General features: G+C 41.5%; 1 protein-coding gene across 2 annotated transcripts in view; it reads left to right on the forward strand.

Moving 5' to 3' along the window:
* The window catches only part of DNER (delta/notch like EGF repeat containing), a 302,825-nt gene extending 285,819 nt beyond the window's left edge, over positions 1–17,006 (forward strand). For both annotated transcript variants that reach the window (XM_014835920.3, XM_070489533.1), the window contains 2 exons: positions 7,715–7,961; positions 15,995–17,006. In XM_014835920.3, coding sequence (XP_014691406.3) covers positions 7,715–7,961; positions 15,995–16,106 — 359 coding nt within the window. In that variant the 3' untranslated portion in view covers positions 16,107–17,006. The remainder of the gene's footprint in view (positions 1–7,714; positions 7,962–15,994) is intronic.
* The last annotated feature ends 3,132 nt before the right edge of the window (positions 17,007–20,138 follow it).

Consider the following 20,138-nt stretch of genomic DNA (forward strand, 5'->3'; position numbering starts at 1 on the left):
GAAGGTAACATATTCACAGATTCTGGGGAATAGGATGTATTCATCTTTGGGAGATATTATTCGGCCAGCCATAACACCCTATCAATAGTGTCTTATTGCTCCCCTCATTTGTTCTTAAAATTTATAATATTTTGGGATGACTTAGAATTAATTTTTCCTGTTACAGCATCATCCTAATCATTATAATGAGTATTTGCATAAACATGATTTAAACAAACTAAAGTTTTCAGGATACGGTAAATAGAATAGGTGCTGCTCTCAGAAACAAGGACGTGGGTTCCCAGCCTGGGGCTTCTGCCACCCGACCAACCGCAAGGAGGAAAGTCACTTCATCTCTCTGGAAATCAGTTTCATCGTTCATGAAATGAGAGATTAAATGAAATAGTGTTCTTCCTTCTAGCTCTAGAATTATAGGACCCACCCTCAAAGTAGCATCCTACTCTGCCAGGAAGCACAAATTATAATAAGGCAGATACTTCTTCTTGCCTTTTCTCTTATAAAACACCGCAGGATGTTTCCTATTGCACATGGAAAAGAGAAATGCAGCATAAAATATTTATGGGACCCTCACAAATGCACACTTAGAGTTCATGCATATACTGAAAACTGAGCCCTCCCCAGTGTAGGGTGATGCATGTGGAAACAAATCGACTTTTTCATCAGCCATCACTAGAGATTCTGAAATGTCAATGGAATTTACATGCAAATCAATACCATTTTAGCAATTTCAGGACTGCCTCCTACACCCAGTGTTTACTACAATAATGAATGTTTCTTAGAAATTTGCCTCTTTAAAGTTATCTGCCACCCAATCAGCAAAAAGAAGCAGAAATCTAGCAGACCACACAGGTTTATCAAAACCGTCAAGAAAATGGATCCAGAACTATCCTAAAAGGATCATTCAGACAGCTATGGTGTTTCATACATATTCTGAGGCAAATGAGACCTTAAGTTCTGGATACTAGCTAAACAACCCTGGTGAGATTTTAGTTCTCTCCCCCTCATTCTTACCATCTTGGGACTGATCACAATTTCTTGTTTGATTTTAATAAAATTTTGCCTTCCTAGAATCAAGGTCTAAAACTAAAAATTCCTATAAATCTTTACATAGTGGTGTGTTTTGTATCACCTGTGTTGGAGCTGGAAGGTTTATACAGGTAGAGTTACAGTCAGTCTTGCTGACTAACAGTTGACCACTTCTGTATATCAAGCAGTTGAATCTATGGTTAAACTATTGAATTAATGATATCGTGCAGTTGAGAAGTAGGCAAATAGACTGTCTTGGATTTATGCGTTCAATGAATAATCAAGGACCTCTTATGGGCAGACATTGAGTGCAGTGCCTAGGAGACAAAGGTAATGAAGCAGCCCCTCCCTCAGGAGCCCGTAATCCATGGATGAGTCATAATATGTGACGAGAGTTGCTATGAGGCTTTGTACAGACAGCTCAGGGGACCCAGGGAAGGGATGTGGAAGGAGTAGAGATGGACGTCCTGGGCCTCTTCTCCTCAAAATGCATGGAATTTAATAGTGGTGGAAGAAACCCATGAAATGATTATGTTATATGGACAGTCCTTATCATGCAAATTGATTGGATTCTTTGCTTCTCATTTTTTTTTTTTCATTTTTTCCTTTTTCTCCTCAAAGCCCCCTGGTACGTAGTTGTATATTCTTCATTGTGGGTCCTTCTAGTTGTGGCATGTGGGACGCTGCCTCAGTGTGGTTTGATGAGCAGTGCCATGTCCGCGCCCAGGATTCGAACCAACAAAACACTGGGCCGCCTGCAGCAGAGCGCGCAGGAACTTAACCACTCGGCCATGGGGCCAGCCCCTTTGCTTCTCATTTTTGCATAAACTAGGATTTTTGAAAAATAAAATTAATCTTCCTATCCAGACCACCACTTCACTCCCCAAAGGTAACAACCGTTAACCATTTATTGCATATTCTTCCAGATGTGTTCCGTCACTATAAATCCCCATTTTCTCCCATACACATGGGACTGTTCTATACATACTGTTCAGCATCTTGCTTTTATGCTTAATAACATATCTTGAATGTTTATCTATGTTGGCTTATGCAGATCCAGCTCATATTTTTGTTTGTTTGAGAGAGATTGGCCCTGAGCTAACATCTGTGCCAATCTTCCTCTATTTTATGTGGGGTGCTGCCACAGCATGGCTTGACAAGCAGTGCTAGGTCCACACCTGGGATCCACAGCTGCTAACCCTGGGCTGCTGAGTTGGAGCGTGTGAACTTAACCACTAGGCCACTGGACCTGCCCCTACAGATCTGTCTCATTTTTTAACACCACATGGCTTCTACCCTAGGTCCTCAAACCCTTTCTTCACTTGTAGCCAGAAGCATCTTTTCTGTTTTTTTTTTTTTAGTTTTCTAAAAGTATATTGCTTTTTTTCTTTTAAATTTTTTTTTTACATTTTTTTAAATTGTGGTAGAGTATTGATAACATGAAATTAACTATCTTAATCATTTTTAAGTGTGCAGTTCAGTGGTATTAAATACATTCATACTGTGTGGCCATCACCAGTATCCATCTCCAGAACTTCTTTTCATCTTGCAAAACTGAAACTCTGTATCCAGTAAAAATAACTCCTCATGACCCCTGCCCAGCCCCTGGTATCCACCATTCTGCTTTCTTTGTTTTTTTTTTTTATCTCCTCTTTCCCCCAACACTCCAGTCTCTGGTAGCCGCCATTCTATTCTTTGTTACTGTGAGTTTGGCTTTTTTCCCCTTTATATTCCACATATAAGGGATCATGCAGTGTTTGTCCTTCTGTGTCTGGCCTATTTCACTTTAGCATAATGTCCTCCAGGTTCATCCATGTGGTTGCAAAGGGCAGAAGCATCTGTTCAAAGTGCAAATGTGAACACTCAGACCCTTCCTCCCACCACTGTTTCCATCCCGGCCCATGCCAGGCTCCTATTCAAATACATTCATGACACAAGACCAAAGCCCACACTATTGCCTAAGGGGCTGGAGGGCTGCCCCCATCCTGTGGGGAGGTACCCCTGTCCTTCAGGGAGGTGCAACCCCCCTCACTTGGCCACTCTCCGTCCTACTCCGTCAAGCAGCCACACTGTGCCCCTTTCAGTCTCTCACTCTGCTCTCCACTTCCTCCTGGGTCTTTGCCTGGGACAGTCTTCCCTCTGCTCTGCCCCATCCTTGGTTAACACCTACTCTCCCTTAGACCCCTGTTCCCTGTGGACTCCCATCATGAGAGCTCCCCCAATTCCCCGATTAGATGGAGCTTCCCCTTGTCCGCTCTGGTAGCACCACAGAGCTTGTCCCTCACTGGCTTAGCCCACTTGTATTTCTACATTGATTTTGTGATCATTTGCTGATCCCTCCATCCCTCAAAAGACTGGGGGCTCCCTGAGCCCCCTTTCCTCTCTGTTTTCCCTTACTCTATTCCAGCCTCCCAATACAAGGCCTGGCACACAGTAGATGCTTAATTAAGATGTGTTCCATGACTGGATCCCTAAGAAGGAGATGAGCTATTCTCTCCATCCCTTTGCATTCCTTGCTCTTCTGAAGATTAACGAGGGTTGTTAACTTTTTTCAATCTCGTTGACTGCTTTGACTATCCCGCTAACTTTTAGCTATAGAAAACATAAAGAAATTTGAAATCCCTCCTTGTGTTTGTTCTAGGCAGCAGATGATTTATAAGATTATCTAACTATCTGAGTGACATCTACACAAAAAACACTGTCGCTCACTCACTTTCACACTCTTCAAATAACATAGGTGGGCCAATTAACTGTCTAGCTACGTTCACCTAGGTAAGTGAAGAAATAGATGCGGGCAATGTATTCTAGAATTAAATTTTTGAATCTAATATAGTCTCCTTTTGCTGGAGTGGAGGTTGTTGGTAGGTCCGGTTTTATTCTCGGCTTGGCCACTGACTGCCCATATCACCTTGAGCAGCTGCTCTGAGGCCAGTCTGTCCAGCCAGCTCAAGGTGACATTTTAGGACCAATGGAAATGTTCAATGTGAAAGCACTCTGGAAAATACAAAATCTCAAACAAATTGAGTTTAAACGAAAATACAAAGGATCCCTCAGATCCGTAAGTGTGACATTTTTCCTGAACAGTTCGCGTGCATACGTTCCTGCTCATGCACCTGCTGCGGCCGATGAGATGATCTCATCCAGCTCGTTCTGGTGCACAATTCTTCCCCGAGCCATGCTGAAGCCAACATAGTAAATGATTCATGCGGTGGGACTCCCAGGATGCGGCAGAGTGATGAGTTATGAGAGTAGCGCCTGGACTGGGAGATGGCAGCTGCAGCCACCTGGTGCAGATCAATTTGCTGCCTCTCAGGCCAAGTATTGGATTTATTCAGATCCACCCTGGCTACTAACCCCATTAGCGTGTAAAGCAGCCACATTCACTTATCAGAAGAGACATAGATGACAGTTAGGTGGAAAAAGCAAAGGGCGGGGGCAGGGAGAGGAAGGAAGCAGAGAAATTTCGAGCAAGTTTTCCCAAAAGTCTAAACAGCTTGGAACGCAGAGTTTTGGGAAATAGAGCAGATGGTCAGAAATGCAAGCCATTTAGGCAGCTTATCAGGCCTGGGACACTGCTGAGCATGTCCCCCATTACAGTTGTCTTTCCATTGTAGTGACTGTGTGGTATACAATTGCTGCATAACACAATGGATAAGCCACGTAAGCTATTTACATGAGGTTATGCATCAACCATAACAACTCATCAAGAACTCCTGTGGCCTGGCCAGAGTGATCCGATCTGAGCACTCTGCTGAGTTGGAGTAGAAACAGTACTGGCTGGCCTTGTGTTGATGCTAAATGGGTGTTATAGCATACTCTGTGAGCGCTGGACTCCAGCCTACCACTGAATTTTTCAGAGAATGTCGACATACTTGGAAATCAAGTGACTCACGCTTCTCTTTCAGCCAGAAAAAGGAGTTGTCTTTCTCAATATGCATCAGGTATTGCCAAATGAAATGGCTGCCGATTTGGGGATTGAATCTTGGTTCTAGTTTCACAAAACACCTCTCCCTTCCATCCCGACCATTTCTTTTCAGTGATTTATGTCGGTCCATCTGCCTGTAAGTGAGTTGGCTCAGATGGAGCAGTGAATGCACTAAATGTCAGTCTTTCTGCTCCATGGCCTTTGTGAGCCCAGGCAGGCAGCCTCGAAAGGCAAAACCAGACTTCAAGGGCCTTGGTGAAAAACTCAGAGGTCAGAAGATGTGGACAGGATTCAGAAGTCGCTTATTTGGCCTGTTCTTCTCAAACTCTCAAGAACTGTCCAGGCTTGGGGCAGGTGATCCAGAGATCACCTTTTCCCATTAGGCTTCTAGGAAAGGGGTCTGCATGTTTGGATCTTTGTTAGGGTGTTTACCTGTGTTCTGCTGCAGATTGATTCTTGGTTGCGGCTAGCCCAGTGGCATAGTCGTTAAGTTCACATGCTCTGCTTTGGTGGCCCGGGGTTTGCGGGTTCGGATTCCAGGTGTGGACCTACACACCGTTCACCAAGCCATGCTGTGGTGGCATCCCACATCCAAAATAGAGGAATATTGGCACAGATGTTAGCTCAGGGACAATCTTCCTCAAGGAAAAAGAGGAAGATGGGCAACAGATGTTGGCTCAGGGCCAATCTTCCTCACTGCCCCCGCCCCCAAAGAAGAATACTGACTCTTGGATTCCATGGTCACTGAAGATGTTGCTAAGATCAGGATATGAGGACCCAGAGGTCCCAAATACTCTCACTTAAAATGGACCAGTGAAAAGAGTCCTGAGGATTTCATAGGAAGACAGACCTATTTGTACCCACCCTTGAATCCCGTTTCCAGGCCCCCAGAGTCCTAATGTGGAAGTGATGGCCTGGAGGTGGGGGTAGTGGGGGTGTGGGTAAAGTAGAGAAGGCATCCTCTTTTCCACATGAGTTTAGCTTCTCTTTGGTCTTACCTAGCTCTTTTTAAATTTTCACCGCTTCCTTTCAAATCCTGGTCGTGTTGTGCAGACCATTCCATTTGTGTGCAGGTCTGTAAACAAGACATAATTTGATACTCTTGATCTATGCCAGACACAGAGATTATGTCCCATCCTTTCATTTTTTCCCCCTCATACGGTGTGGTGCTTTTTGGAGGAGCACAGGGTAATGCTTGATAATCCTCAGCTTGGAGCACATGCCTCAGAGGACAGCATCCTCCTCTTTGTCCTTTCCTCCTCCACCACTGCAGGTGCCCCTCCTTAGGGACCACCCACAATGTCCTGGGCAGTGGGCTTTCTTACTTTTCTTTACATGTTTTCTAACTTATGCTCCCAGCAAGCCCACAGGATATACATTGCTATTTTCTTCCTACAAGTGAAGAAACAGGTTCAGGGAGGTCAGGGAACTGTTGCAACTGGGATTGAAAGCAAGGTTGGTGTGATCCCAAAGCCCACACTCCTTCCGCTGGTTGTCCTGGAAGATAATCCCTCAGGTATTCTCTTCAAATAACTTATTGCTTATTTTTTTTTATTATTATAAAAGGAATACATCATTCTCTTTTAAAAATCTGGAAAAGACTAAGAAGTGTAAAGGACATAAAAATCTGTGTAATCCTGCCTTCCAGAGATCACTGTTGTTAGCACGTTGCTGTGTGAGGCAGAGGCTAAGAACTTGGATCTAGCATTGCAATCGATGCACTCACCCAGGAAGGGACGTCAGTTTCCTAGGCCTTATCTATACAGTGGGGAGAGAGAATAATATATCTTCTGGTGGTTGTAATGATTAAATGAGATGCTTTCAAAAAGCTTAGCATAGTAAGAAAAAAAATGTTCATCATTTTATCACTCTATCCTTCTGAGCTTTTCAGTGTGTAGAGGGACATTTTAAGCTCACATGCGATTGTACTATACAACTACATGCTGTTTGGTGACCTTCTTTTATTCTTTTGCTATTTGTTGCACATCTCTCTGTCTCGCTAAGAGTTGAATATTTAGGTTGTCTCCCATTTTTTCGCTTTTATAAATTATATTATCTATTGGTGGGGTGGAGAGAGAGTGTGGGGCAAGAGACTCTAGCTATATCTGTAGCATTTTATTTCTTTAAAAGAAATCTAAAGCAAAAATGGTTAAATATGAACATTTATTAGCTTTGAGTGGTGAGTACCTGGTGTCTGTGCTTATTTTTGGATTCTTTTTCTAAATGTTTAATAGTTGATAATTTCACATTTAAAAATTGTGATGCCAAGATGAACATTCTTGTACATAGGGCTTTATGCATTTATAGGACCATTCCCAGCATAAATTCTAAAAATTAGAATTTCTGGGTCAAAGGCTATGCCATTTAGTCCCCACAGGGGTTGTGTATCAATTTACAGTCTTCATTTCTCTACTCTTCTCGACTATGTGTATCACAATTTTTAAATAATATTTGGGAACTGATCGAGGAATTGCATTTTTAAAAAGTAATCATGAAGCTAAAGAATTTTCTACTTGTATTTTGTTGGTGAATTCCTTTTTATATTTTGTGCCCATTTTTCTATAGCGTGTTCCTGTTTTTTCTTAATGATTTGTAAGAGATCTTTATATATTAAGGATATTAGCTCTTGGTCTGGATAATCCATTGAAAATGATTCTTCCAAGTTTGTATGCCCTTTTAAGTTACTGACACAAGGACAGGAAAGACCTTCCCATTCAAAAGGCCACAGCTCACATCCAGCCGTTGGCTTATTTTCTCCTGCAGACCTCCAGTGGAAGTCTGGGCACATGGCGGAGAGTCTCACCAACATGCCCAGGCACTCCCTCTACATCATCATCGGGGCCCTCTGCGTCGCCTTCATCCTGATGCTGATCATCCTGATTGTGGGGATTTGCCGCATCAGCCGCATTGAGTACCAGGGCTCTTCCAGGCCAGCCTATGAGGAGTTCTACAATTGCCGCAGCATCGACAGCGAGTTCAGCAACGCGATCGCTTCCATCCGGCATGCCAGGTGCGTTGCTGGAGAGGGAGATGCTGCTTTCACATCTGCATTCTTGGTACCAGGGTTATATTATAAACAGGACTTTACATCCACAAAGAGAATTTCAAAGAAATGAACATAGATTCAAGGTGGTATTGAGGACAGATAATTAGGCCTCTTGATAGACAAACTCCTTTGAATTTGCTGCTAGCTCTGTGTTCACTGAATGCATTCATTCATTTAATTTGTGTTTATCTGTCCTATAAATACCTGATTCCTGATTCACTGTGTATGAAACATTTTTTGATGATTTCTTTCTGGAATGTCTTAAGCTATGTTGTTCTTCCAACAGTCAGCATGGATATAAATGATTCCATTTGCTTTAAGGGCTTACTTAAAGAATGACGAACAGCCATGATTCTGCTGTAAGAGTTCATATAATATAAAACAGTGTCATTTTCTGGAGGAGAGACAGGAGTTAGCGTGGTGTCATGGAAAGAGGGTGAATTTGGTGTCTGAGGCCAAACATCACTGAGCCCAACCACTCCATTACTTGACTCTGTATTTCAGACGGAGCATTTAGCCTTCCACAAGAACAGTCACCTCAACTGTCGAAAAGGATGACTCTACCTATTTAGGGAGTTACGACAATCAAATTAAATTGCAAATATTAAAGGATCATATAAACAGATATCACTATATCTACTTCTCCAAATCTTTTATAATGCTAAAAAAAAATCAGTTAATCTAACATTTTGTTGACTTTTGCAAAGAATATTTCTACAAAAATAACAGTGACGTTGTGCATTAAAGAACACCGTTGTTTCTTTTAATTGGTAAAACAAGCCAAAGCACACAATTCAGAGAGTCAATGACTGTAGTAAAAAGTGGGCTGAGCTTGGTGTCTTAACACTGGGGCTCAAGGGAACTCTTAGCTGCATGATCTTTGTTGGGACATCGTATGTTGATATTGATCAAGACACAAGCAGATCCAAATTCGGTATGAATGGCATAGAAGCTCAGAGGTTCAGGAAGTTTACTCTCTTCAAAAGGAAGCCCCCCAGCTCAAGACTCAGATCTTACAGAGATCTTGCCACTCCAGTGCAGGCAAGAACTGGGGCCTGGCTTCCTGGGAGAGGAACCAGTGGGAGAGAGAAATTGGGAGATACAGAGCATCTGCCCCAGTGCCTGGGTGGGAGAAGGGTAACTTCTTTGTGGAGCCGCACCAGCCTTATTTCTATAACTATGAGGGGAAAAAAGAGAATTCAACCCTCTTCCAGGTCAGGGTCTACACAGCTGCCCATCGTTGGCTCCTTCCTTTAAGAGTCAACTCAGCAACGCCGCTTCCAGGAAGCCCTGAGACCAGTCCCTGCAAATCTCACCTCAATTGCTTCTTTGACTCTTTCCTCCACTAGCCTGTCCATAAAAGGCAGTGGTCTTATTACTCCATCTCCAGTCGGTTCTGGCACGTGGTAGACCTTACCTTAAAATTTGAGGTGTGAAATGAATGAATGATCTTGGTTAAGAGTTGGCATAGGATGTCTTGACCTGCCTGACAGGTGGATTCATCTCAAGGCACTAGCTTAGTAAGTGGTACCAGCCTGCAGGAGTATTTGCAGCATCCTGAAATCATTGGGTGAGATGTAGATGATGTAAAAAAGAGAACAGACAAGTTCCTTTGTTGCTCAAGAGTCTTCTCTCCCTTCTCCAACCCTGGAGGGGCTCCATTCATCAGAAAGGAGCGGAATCCTTGGCTTTATACAGGGATGTATCAGGAGACCCGAAGAATCAGATTCCACCCCAGAGGGATCTCTGGCTCAGATCCTTTTGCGTTCAAGAGGAAGAGTGTTATATTTCGGCCTCAGAATAGTTTAAGATAGATTCTTCTGAGCTTCCTGCTTATATAGCCCACTGGGAAGATATTTAACTGAATTCTCTTGGAAAGAAAGAATAAACTTGAAAGCAGTTACAAACCTGGTTCTTATTTGGTGCCGATTTTTATCAAAAATATTTACTGCGGAATTCCTCACCAGCAAGCTTCTACATGCACCAGTGACTACAGATAAAACCACTGAAGTTAGTACCTTTCCAAATATCCAGGAATGTTCCCCTCTAAACGTTTATTCAGCTACGACCTGTGGCCTCTACAGTGTAGCTCTCTGGAGGCCCTGGCTGGGTCTCTGGCTGGTTGGCCCTCTCTGCTTCCTTTTCCTGGAAACCCTAGAAAGACATTGACAGAAATTAACCCTTTCGATATTACCCTCTTCCTGGTTTTTAGCAGTGGGCTATAGCTAATGTCCATTTCATGGCGTGTCTCCTTGCTGTTAGACTGGAGGTGACCTTGGATCAGAATGACGGCAGCAGTGGCTATGCAGGACGAATACTGAGTGGGTCATCCGTGACATTCACGAGTGACTGAGGACGTATCTGGTGACTTGACGTGAGCAATCAGTGGTGCTGAGGCTGGACTGAGCAGGAGCACCCTCTCTCCTGTCCTAGGAGCATCTGTTCTATGGCTGCTATGCTTACACTCAGGCTGGAGAGAGTTTATAAGTGACCAGTGGGAGCGAAACCACGACTCCCCAAGTTCTGCAGTTGAAGCCACATCTCAGTTGCTGATTGCTCACTGTGCGACCAGCTATTATTGCCTAATCACAGAAAACAACAAAAGGAGAGCTGTGAAAGGGTATGGTCACTTTTTCTAATGGCATCTCCCGATTTGGGTCTTTCTCAAGGTCAGGTCCACCCGACATTCTCCACGGTAGAGTTTTAGCTGTCGACTTCTGGGGGAATGTGAACTAGATGAGTGTACACTCTTTGATCTGCCTTATAACTGGTTACAGTATCTTTTGTTTCTTTAGTGAAATAAGGTGTGCAAGACTTGTCACCAGGGGCCGGCTCCGTGGCCGAGTGATTAAGTTCGCACGCACCGCTGCGGCGGCCCAGGGTTCGGATCCTGGGCTCAGACATGGTGCCACTCGTCAGGCCACATTGAGGTGGCGTCCCACATCCCACAACTAGAAGGACCAGCAACTAAGATATACAACTGAATACGGGGTGGTTTGGGGAGATAAAGCAGAGAAAAAAAAAAAAAAGATTGGCAACAGTTGTTAGCCCAGGTGCCAATCTTTAAAAAAAAAAAAAAAGACTTGTCACCAAATATGATGGTTAAGATGTTGGTAATATTGGTACTACTGCTACCACAACTTCTGTTGGTGCTTCTCAGATGGTTAACATGGCTAGACATATGCTAAACCCTGTGGAGAGAGGGGCTATGCGTGATTCTTATTGTCTTCTTCAAAGGCCTGCAAAATATTTTAGATTTTGTGAGCCATAGTCTCTGGGTCTCTGTGACTACTCAACTCTGTTTTGTGAAAGCAGCAGAGGCATTATGAATGGGCACAAGTGTGTTCCAATAAAATTTTACTTAAAAAATAGGCAACAGGCGGGGCCTCCCTGGTGGCATAGTGGTTAAGTTCATACGCTCTGCTTCCGCCGCCCAGGGTTTGCAGGTTCGGATCCCAGGCATGGACCTAGCACCCTTCGTCAAGCCATGCTGGGACAGCATCCCACATAAAGTAGAGGAAGATTGGCACAGATATTAGCTCAGCAACAATCTTCCTCAAGCAAAAAGAGGAAGACTGGCAACAGATGTTCACTCAGGGCCAATCTTCCTCACCAAAAAAAAAAGAAAAGGCAACAGGCTATAATTGGCTTTCAGGCTATAGTTTGCTAATCCCTGGTCTACATTATAATTTTCTCTAGCTTCTGTAATTTTTTTTTACAGTTAAAATGTACCATTATGGTAAAGAAAAGCAGTGTGTTATTTAAAAAAAAGAACAGTTGTATAAAACTCCTGCCGTAACAGGTTTAGTGCCTGAGAGTTTAAAATGGAATTCTATAGGTATTAGCTTATTTCTTAACATGTATCCAATTCTGAGAAACAAAGGAAATATAGCAAGCTGTTAGTATTGTAAATTTAAGTATGAATGCACATTCATTTTTCACTACGTGTGAGCTCGCCACTGTGATAGGTGTGTTGTATTTCATTGTGTTTTTTCAAACCATTTTAGCTTCCATGGGGTAGATACTGCACTTTGGGTGGAGATGTCTGTATCTCACCTCAGGAGTTTGGACAGGCTTCTCGGCAGCTACTTAAGTCATAGTGCAGGAATTCCAGCTCCAAGATAGTCCTAGGGGTGTTAGTCCTCCTTGAACCAGGTTACCTTTGTAACTTGCATTAGACTTTGTGACCCACACTGGTCTGGAGTTGATCCCATTAGCACTGTGCACACAGCTGAGTTACCAGTCTAGTCACGACGGCATGCTCCTAGTTCTCTGGTTTACTTTGCACATATACGGTGGACGTGTGGCCGCTCTCGAGTGGTTTCAGCCCACGCCTTGTCATACTCAGTGGATCTGAAACACTCGTTCTCAAACCCACCTTGTCAATGTTCAGTTCCATGGCAACAGTTGAAGATTAGAGCTCTTTGAGCTATACCTTGTTGATGGACTGCGTAACACGGAGGATTTAACTTTCTAGATATTTTTTTTCTTTTTTAAAAATTTATTTATTTATTTTTGTGAGGAAGATTGGCCCTGAGCTAACATCTATTGCCAATCTTCCTCTGTTTTATGTGGGATGCCACCACAGTGTGACTTGACAAGCGGTACTAGGTCTGTACCCGGGATCCGAACCTGTGAACCCTGGGCCACCAAAGTGGAGCACACAAACTTAACCACTATGCCACCAAGCTGGCACCTTAACTTTCTAGATTTTGAGGAAACAAATTCTTCTTCAAACTATGAAATCAGATAACAAATGAAATGAATATTTGAAACATATTCAACCTAGTAAGATGCTTAGATTCGTCTTCTCAGCCAACCAATTGATTGTGATTGACTATATATGATTGGCTGACCCTCCTGTCAAAGTTCCCACAGGAAACTGTCCCATGGCTGCCATGTTAGGATACTGAGAACTTTTCACTGGGATTGCCCAATTTTTAAAGTTAATTAAATTAATTTTATTAGTGGAAATTTGTTACAAATGCATCTATTTTTTTTAATTGTGATAACATTGGTTTATAACATTATATAAATTGCAGGTATACATCATTATATTTTGATTTCTCTGTAGATTACATCATGTTCACCACCCAAAGATTAATTACAATCTATCACCACACACATGGGCCTAATCACCTCTTTCACCCTCGCCCCTCCTCCCTTCCCTTCTGGTAGCCACCAATTCAATCTCTATCTCTATGTGGGGTTTTTTTTTTTTTATCTTCTATTTATGAGTGAGATCATATGGTCTTTGATTTTCTCCCTCTGATTTATTTCACTTAGCATGATACCCTCAGGGTCCATCCATGTTGTCACAAATGGCCAAATTTCATCATTTCTTATGGCTGAGTAGTATTCCATTGTGTATATATACCACATCTTCTTTATCCATTCATCCCTTGATGGGCACCTGGGTTGCTTCCAAGTCTTGGCAATTGTGAATAATTGAATATAGGGTGTATGTATCTTTATGCATTTACATTTTCATGCTCTTTGGATAAATACCCAGCAGTGGAATAGCTGGATCGTATGGTAGTTCCATTCTTAATTTTTTGAGGAATCTCCATACTGTTTTCCATAGTGGCTGCACCAGTTTACACTCCCAGCAGCAGTATATGAGAGTTTCCTTTTCTCCACATCCTCTCTAACACTTGTTGCTTCCTGTCTTGTTAATTAGAGCCATTCTGTCATACATGAGGTAATAGCTCATTGTAGTTTTGATTTTCATTTCCCTGATAATTAGTGATGTTGAACATCTTTTAATGTACCTTGTGGCCATCTGTATATCTTCTCTGGAGAAATGTCTGTTCAGATCTTTTGCCCATTTTTTAACTGGGTTGTTAGGTTTTTTTTGTTGAGATGTATGAGTTCTTTAATATATTTTGGATATTAATCCCTTATCAGATAGATGGTTTGCAAATATCTTCTCCCAATTGTTAGGTTGTTTTTCATTTTGTTGATGGTTTCCTTTGCTATGCAGAAGCTTTTTAGTTTGATGTAGTCCCATTTGTTTACTTTTTCCATGTTTCCCTTGCCTGGTCAGACATGGTACTTGAAAATATACTGCTACGACTGAGGTTGAAGAGCACACTGCCTGTGTTTTCTTCTAGAAGTTTCATGGTTTCAAGCCTTACATTCAAGTCTTTAATCCATTTTGAGTTAATTTTTGTGTGTGGTGTAAGATAATGGTCTGGTTCCTATTCTTAGAGGGATAGCTTTCAGTTCTTCTCCATTGAGAATGATATTAGGTGTGGGTTTGCCATATATGGCCTTTATTATGTTGAGGTGTTTTCCTTGTATACCCAAATTCAGGGTTTTTATCGTAAATGGATGCTGTATCTTCTCAAATGCTTTCTCTGCATCTGTTGAGATGATCATGTGACTTTTGTTCCTCATTTTGTTAATGTGCTGTACCAATCCATCTAGCTATTTTATGAGAAATAGATTGTCAAAATATTTGCACCTTAAAGTAGCCTCTGAAAGTTGCAGGCTTGAGAGGCAGTGTAAGACCCAGTTGGCTTTTACACCATTGTGCCTTTTCCTCTTGTTGTGTTTCAGGCCTCACTCACTTTAGATAAACAGACCAGAGGCTGGGGTCCGACTGCATTTATGCACACACAATCCCACACCTCTAGTAAGGCTTCACACTTTAGACATGATTTTATTGAAGGCTTTTTATATTGCTGGAATAACAGTGGGTTTCTTGGTGTCCTAATGCTTTAGCTCTTCATCTCTGCATTTTGCCTGGTTGCCCATCTGAAATGGTGTGTGTCTTTGTGCTCCTGAAGGGCAGGAAATCTTGAGTGAATTGGATGAATTAAAAAAGATGGATGAATGTTTAAAAGCACAAGATCTTATGAAGAAGGCAGTTTTCTCATTTCCCACTCGATTCTACTTCTCATCTCTGTACGTGAGAAGACAGATTTTCCAAGATATGAAAGAAGGAAATAAGAATGGAGAGGAGGTGGGCCGGAGGTCCTGGAAATAAGCCGCTTGATGTCCTGGGGGGCCCATCTTAGCAACCTCTTAAGATTTCTTTTTTAATGAACCCTGTTTGACTTGAAACAGTTAAAAAATGTCGTCAATAAAGAGGGAGGAGGGGCGGTGGGTTAGTGTGGAAGATTGTTTAAATCGTATTGAATTCCAGGGCTTCAGGGAAAGCAAGGTCCTGAATCGGAGGAGACCACCCAGAAGTTGAATTGGCTTTATTTTAATAATCGCCATCTTAACACTCATTTGGCAGGAAGTCTTGAAATTGAATTTTAACACCTCTGGCTTCTGGGTGTCAGTGCTGCTCTCAAGGGGGTTTTGATACATACAAATCTGTTGGGACAATGGCTTTGTGCTCAGAGAATAAACAATGGCTTGTGTGTGTATGTGGGGATTGAGGAGTCATAGGTGAGTGGAATAGAATGGTGTGTGCTGGCACAGTTTGTGGACAAACACCTCGTAGTTTGAAGTCTTTTTCTCCCTCTGCCATTCTCCTCGTGTTGGGACCTCAGATGACCTCTGAGCCTTCACAGCCCTTCTGAAAGTCCCACAGGAGAGGCTGTCTGTCCACAGTCCAGGGAAGACCACCCTGGCATTCTGTATTCCAGTCACTAGAGTGGATGTCAAATAAACTTGCCTCTCCAAGTAGTTCTGCATCTCAGAAGAAAAAGACAAATCGATACACGTTTTCTTAAGACCTATTGTGGAGCTGTCACGCCCGATTGCTTTGCCAAGATTTAACCCACAAGCTTCAACATTAATTTGGACTCTACGCTTTGTGAAATCCATCTTTTGCATCCTGCACAGAAGACTAATATTTATCCTCGTTCAATGTTAATATCAGAAAGTCTTAAATTTCTGTACTTGCTAGAGAGGATATTTTTTGAGAGTATTTTTATAGTTCCATTTGATTCTTGCATATAAGTTATTCGTACCACTTGCCTTTAAGGGGGCTTGATATCCAGTATTTATCTAACCAGAATTCTGTCTCACTGTGATTTCAGATTTGGAAAGAAATCCCGGCCTGCGATGTATGATGTGACTCCCATCGCTTATGAGGATTACAGCCCCGACGACAAACCCTTGGTCACACTGATTAAAACAAAAGATTTGTAATCTTTTTTTGGATTATTTTTCAAAAAGATGGGATACACCACTCATTTAAATATTTTTAAGAAAATTAAAAGCTTAAGAAATTTAAAATGTTAGCTGCTCAAGAGTTTTCAGTAGAATATTTAAGAACTAATTTTCTGCAGCTTTTAGTTTGGAAAAAATATTTTAAAAACGGAATTTATGAAATCCGTAGACTACGTTTTAATGTACTTTCAGCTCTCTAAACTGTACGCTTCGACTAGCGTGTGCTGTTTTCCTGGTAGACACTATCACGAGACCCAGATTAGTTTCTGTGGTTGTTACAGAATAAATCTAATAGAGGGGAAGTTTCTATTTGATGTGTGAGTGCCGGCTTTCTGAGTAGAGTTAGGAAATACGTGTAGAGTATGACCCATAATACAGTATACCCGTTACTTAAAAAGAAGTCTGAAATGTTTGTTTTGTGAAAAAGAAACTAGTTACCTTTATTATTCCTAACCCGAATGAAATTAGCCTTTGCCTTATTCTGTGCATGGGTAAGTAACTTATTTCTGCCCTGTTTCGTTGAACCTCGTGGAAACATTCTTTTGAGTTTTTGTCATTTTCGTAACACTTGTCAAACTGGGCCTTGAAAACATACATATTGAAAGGGCCTAGGGAGGCAAATTACAATCAACTGAATCTATATTTTCCTTAAAATGTCAAGGTTTTTATATTGTGAGTAAATTGAATTTACGTTGGAGTTGTTTGTTGCTAAAAGGTAGTAAATGTACGCAAGTACTGATTCCTTTGGGACTAAGTATTTCTCACAGTGCATCTTTATTTATACCCAGGACATTTTTGTGGCTGTGTTTGATTGATATGTGCTTCTTCTGATTCTTGCTAATTTCAAAGAATATTGAATAAATGTTGCCAAGTCAAGGATGCACTTGTCTCTCGTTCTTTTAAAATGATATAAAACGTTTTGGATTTGATATTGCTTGTCAAACAGACAATCCCACTGTTTTTTATATTTTAAGTATTCCAAGGAGTACATTTCTGTGGCTGCCGGAGGCTTCCCTACCATCTAGAAATGGTCCAGCTCATTTTGTAGTTTTGTTCAGAGCTCTTCATTCTTTCAAGGAAATGGCACACACAGCAAAGTTATTTCCAAGTGGTTTGAACAGTGGAGCTCTGGCTTCCTTGACATATATACCAAAGTCTCCACTTTGCACAACTGGACTTGCATCTGCTGGCCTTGGGCCACCAGCCCTGACCCTGCTGTAGTGGCTCCTGCTTCTTCATTTCATGAGGCTGTAATTTTGTGAACAGTTTGATCTGGCTATGATTTTCTTCAAGAACTGAAGGGTGACAGGGAGTCTGAACTGGTTCTTTTCTCAATGTCATGGGTCAAGTTAAAAAAAAACTTTTTAGGTACAAATAAATTTAAGTCACGTTTTATTGATAAAGGATTATACAGTTTACTTATAGGGACAAATTAAACAAAAGTAAGAAAGATTCATATTAAGTAAGTATAACATTTTAAGTAACCACTCGTGACAACCCTGGCAGACACTGTTATTTGCCTCCATGAAAGCCATTCCTCTCCACTTCTTTCAGTTCACTTTGGAAGTGAAAATGCCACATGTCAGCTTTCCTAGCTTCCTTTCCTTTTAGGGTGAGCACGTGGCTCAATGTTGGTCAGTGGGACCTTCAAGGAAATCTCCTGCGACTTCCTAAAATTCTTTTCCTCTGGATAAGAGAGAGAACTGAGCCTGGACTCCTTGTTGCCTGTTGCTTCCTGCCTGTGTGTGCTTTTTTATAATAGCTGCAAACCTCTCTCAGCCATGAAGGGGAGCTTTGCCCGATTCTGAGCATGGCAATGGAAAAAAGAAGCAAAGAGGCTGGTGCTTAGTGATGAAATTGAGCTTTTTTTTTTGGTGGTGGGAGGCTCTTAAAACAGTATCTTATTTTTTCCAGTTCTATTGAAGTATAATTGACAAATAAAATTATAAGATATTTAAGGTGTACAACGTGATGATTTGATATTCATATGCTTTGTGAAAGGATTCCCCCTATTGAGTTAACTAACACATTCATATTTACTTTTTTTTTTTTTGGTGAGAACATTTAAATCCTTCTCTTTTAGCAAATTTCAATTATATAATACAGCGTTATCAACTGTTGTCACCCTATTATCCATTAGCTCCTCAGACCTTATTCATCTTATAAGTGAAAGTTCGTACCTTTTACCAACCTCTCCCTATTTCCCCAGCCTCTGGCAACCACTTTTCTACTATTTCTATGAGTTTGACTTTTTCTTCTTTTTCTTTTTTAGATTCCACATGTAAGTGATACCATGCAGTATTTGTCTTTGTCTGGCTCATTTCACTTGGCGTAATGCCCTCAGGGTCCTTCTATGTTGTCACAAATGGCAGGATTTCCTTCTTTCTTGTAGCTGAATAATATTCCATTATAAATATGTATATATATACACATCACATTTTCTTTATCCATTCATCCGTTGATGGACACTTAGATTGTTTCCTCACCTTGCCTATTGTGAATAATGCTACTGTGAACATGGGAGCATAGATATCTCTTTGAGATAGTGATTTCATTTCCTTTGGATATATACCCAGAAGCGAGATTGCTGGATCGTACGCTCATTCTTTTTTTTTTTTTTTTTTAAGATTTTATTTTTTTCCTTTTTCTCCCCAAAGCCCCCCGGTACATAGCTGTATATTCTTCGTTGTGGGTCCTTCTAGTTGTGGCGTGTGGGACGCTGCCTCAGCATGGTTTGATGAGCAGTGCCATGTACATGCCCAGGATTCAAACCAACGAAACACTGGGCCACCTGCAGCGGAGCGTGCGAACTTAACCGCTCGGCCACGGGGCCAGCCCCCGCTCATTCTATTTTTAATTTCCTGAGGAACCTCCACTGTTTTCCATAGTGGCTGCACCAATTTACATTCCCACGAAAAGTATAAAAGTGTTCCCTTTGCTCTGCATCCTCCCAGCACTTGTTATCACTGTCTTTTTAATAATAGCCATTCTAACAGGTATGAGGTGGTATCACATTGTGGTTTTGATTTGCATTTCTCTGATGAATAGTGATGTTAGGTACCTTATCATGAACCTGTTGGCCATTTGTGTGTCTTCTTTGGAAAAATGTCTGTTTAGGTCCTTTGCCAATATTTAAAATCGGGTTATTTGGGGTTTTTTGCTATTGTGTTATATGAGTTCCTTGTGTTTTTTTGATATTAACCCCTTATCAAATATGTGGTTTGCAGATATTTTCTTCCACCTCATAGGTTGCTTTTTCATTTTGTTGATGCTTTCCTTTGCCTTGCAGAAGTTTTTTAGTTTGATGTAGTCCCACTTGTTTACTTTTGCTTTTGGTGTCAAATCCAAAAAAACCATTGCTAAGGCTGACGTCAAGGAGCTTACCCACTAAGTTTTCTTCAAGGACTTTTACACTTTCAGGTCTGACGTTTAAGTATTTAATTGATTTTGAGTTGATTTTTTGTATAATGTAAGATAGAGGTCTGAAATTGAGCTTTTAAACCAACCTTGAACTGCCTGCTTAGGAATTTTTGTTAATTTTGCACGTCCAAGATGGTAGCCACTAGCCATATGTGACTAATTAAATTTAAGCTTTAATTAATTAGAGTTTAATAACATTAAAATTCAGCTCCTCAATTGCACTGGACACATTTCAGCTGCTCAATAACCATTTGTACCAAGTGCCTACCATATTGGACAACACAATTCAAGAGCATTTTCATCATCACAGAAAGTTCTGTTGGACAGTGCTGGGGTAGGTAAATGTCTTTCTTGTTTAAGCCATTTTTAATGGGTATTCCATCACTTGCACCACAGTTGCTTTTGGAGTTGTGTTATATATGTGTTAACAACTCAGAGTCTTATGGCAATGTGGAATGGATTGTGTTCCCAGTAATTCTCTTGAGAGATCGGACTCAGGGGTTTTATGGGAGAGAAAAGAGGGCGATAGAGAGGCCAGTGAGAGTCCCACTGTGGACAGCTTGGGTCATCAGCCTGTGGAGTTGAGCATTT

The sequence above is a fragment of the Equus asinus genome, chromosome 19 (assembly GCF_041296235.1).
Source record: "Equus asinus isolate D_3611 breed Donkey chromosome 19, EquAss-T2T_v2, whole genome shotgun sequence".
Taxonomy (NCBI): domain Eukaryota; kingdom Metazoa; phylum Chordata; class Mammalia; order Perissodactyla; family Equidae; genus Equus; species Equus asinus.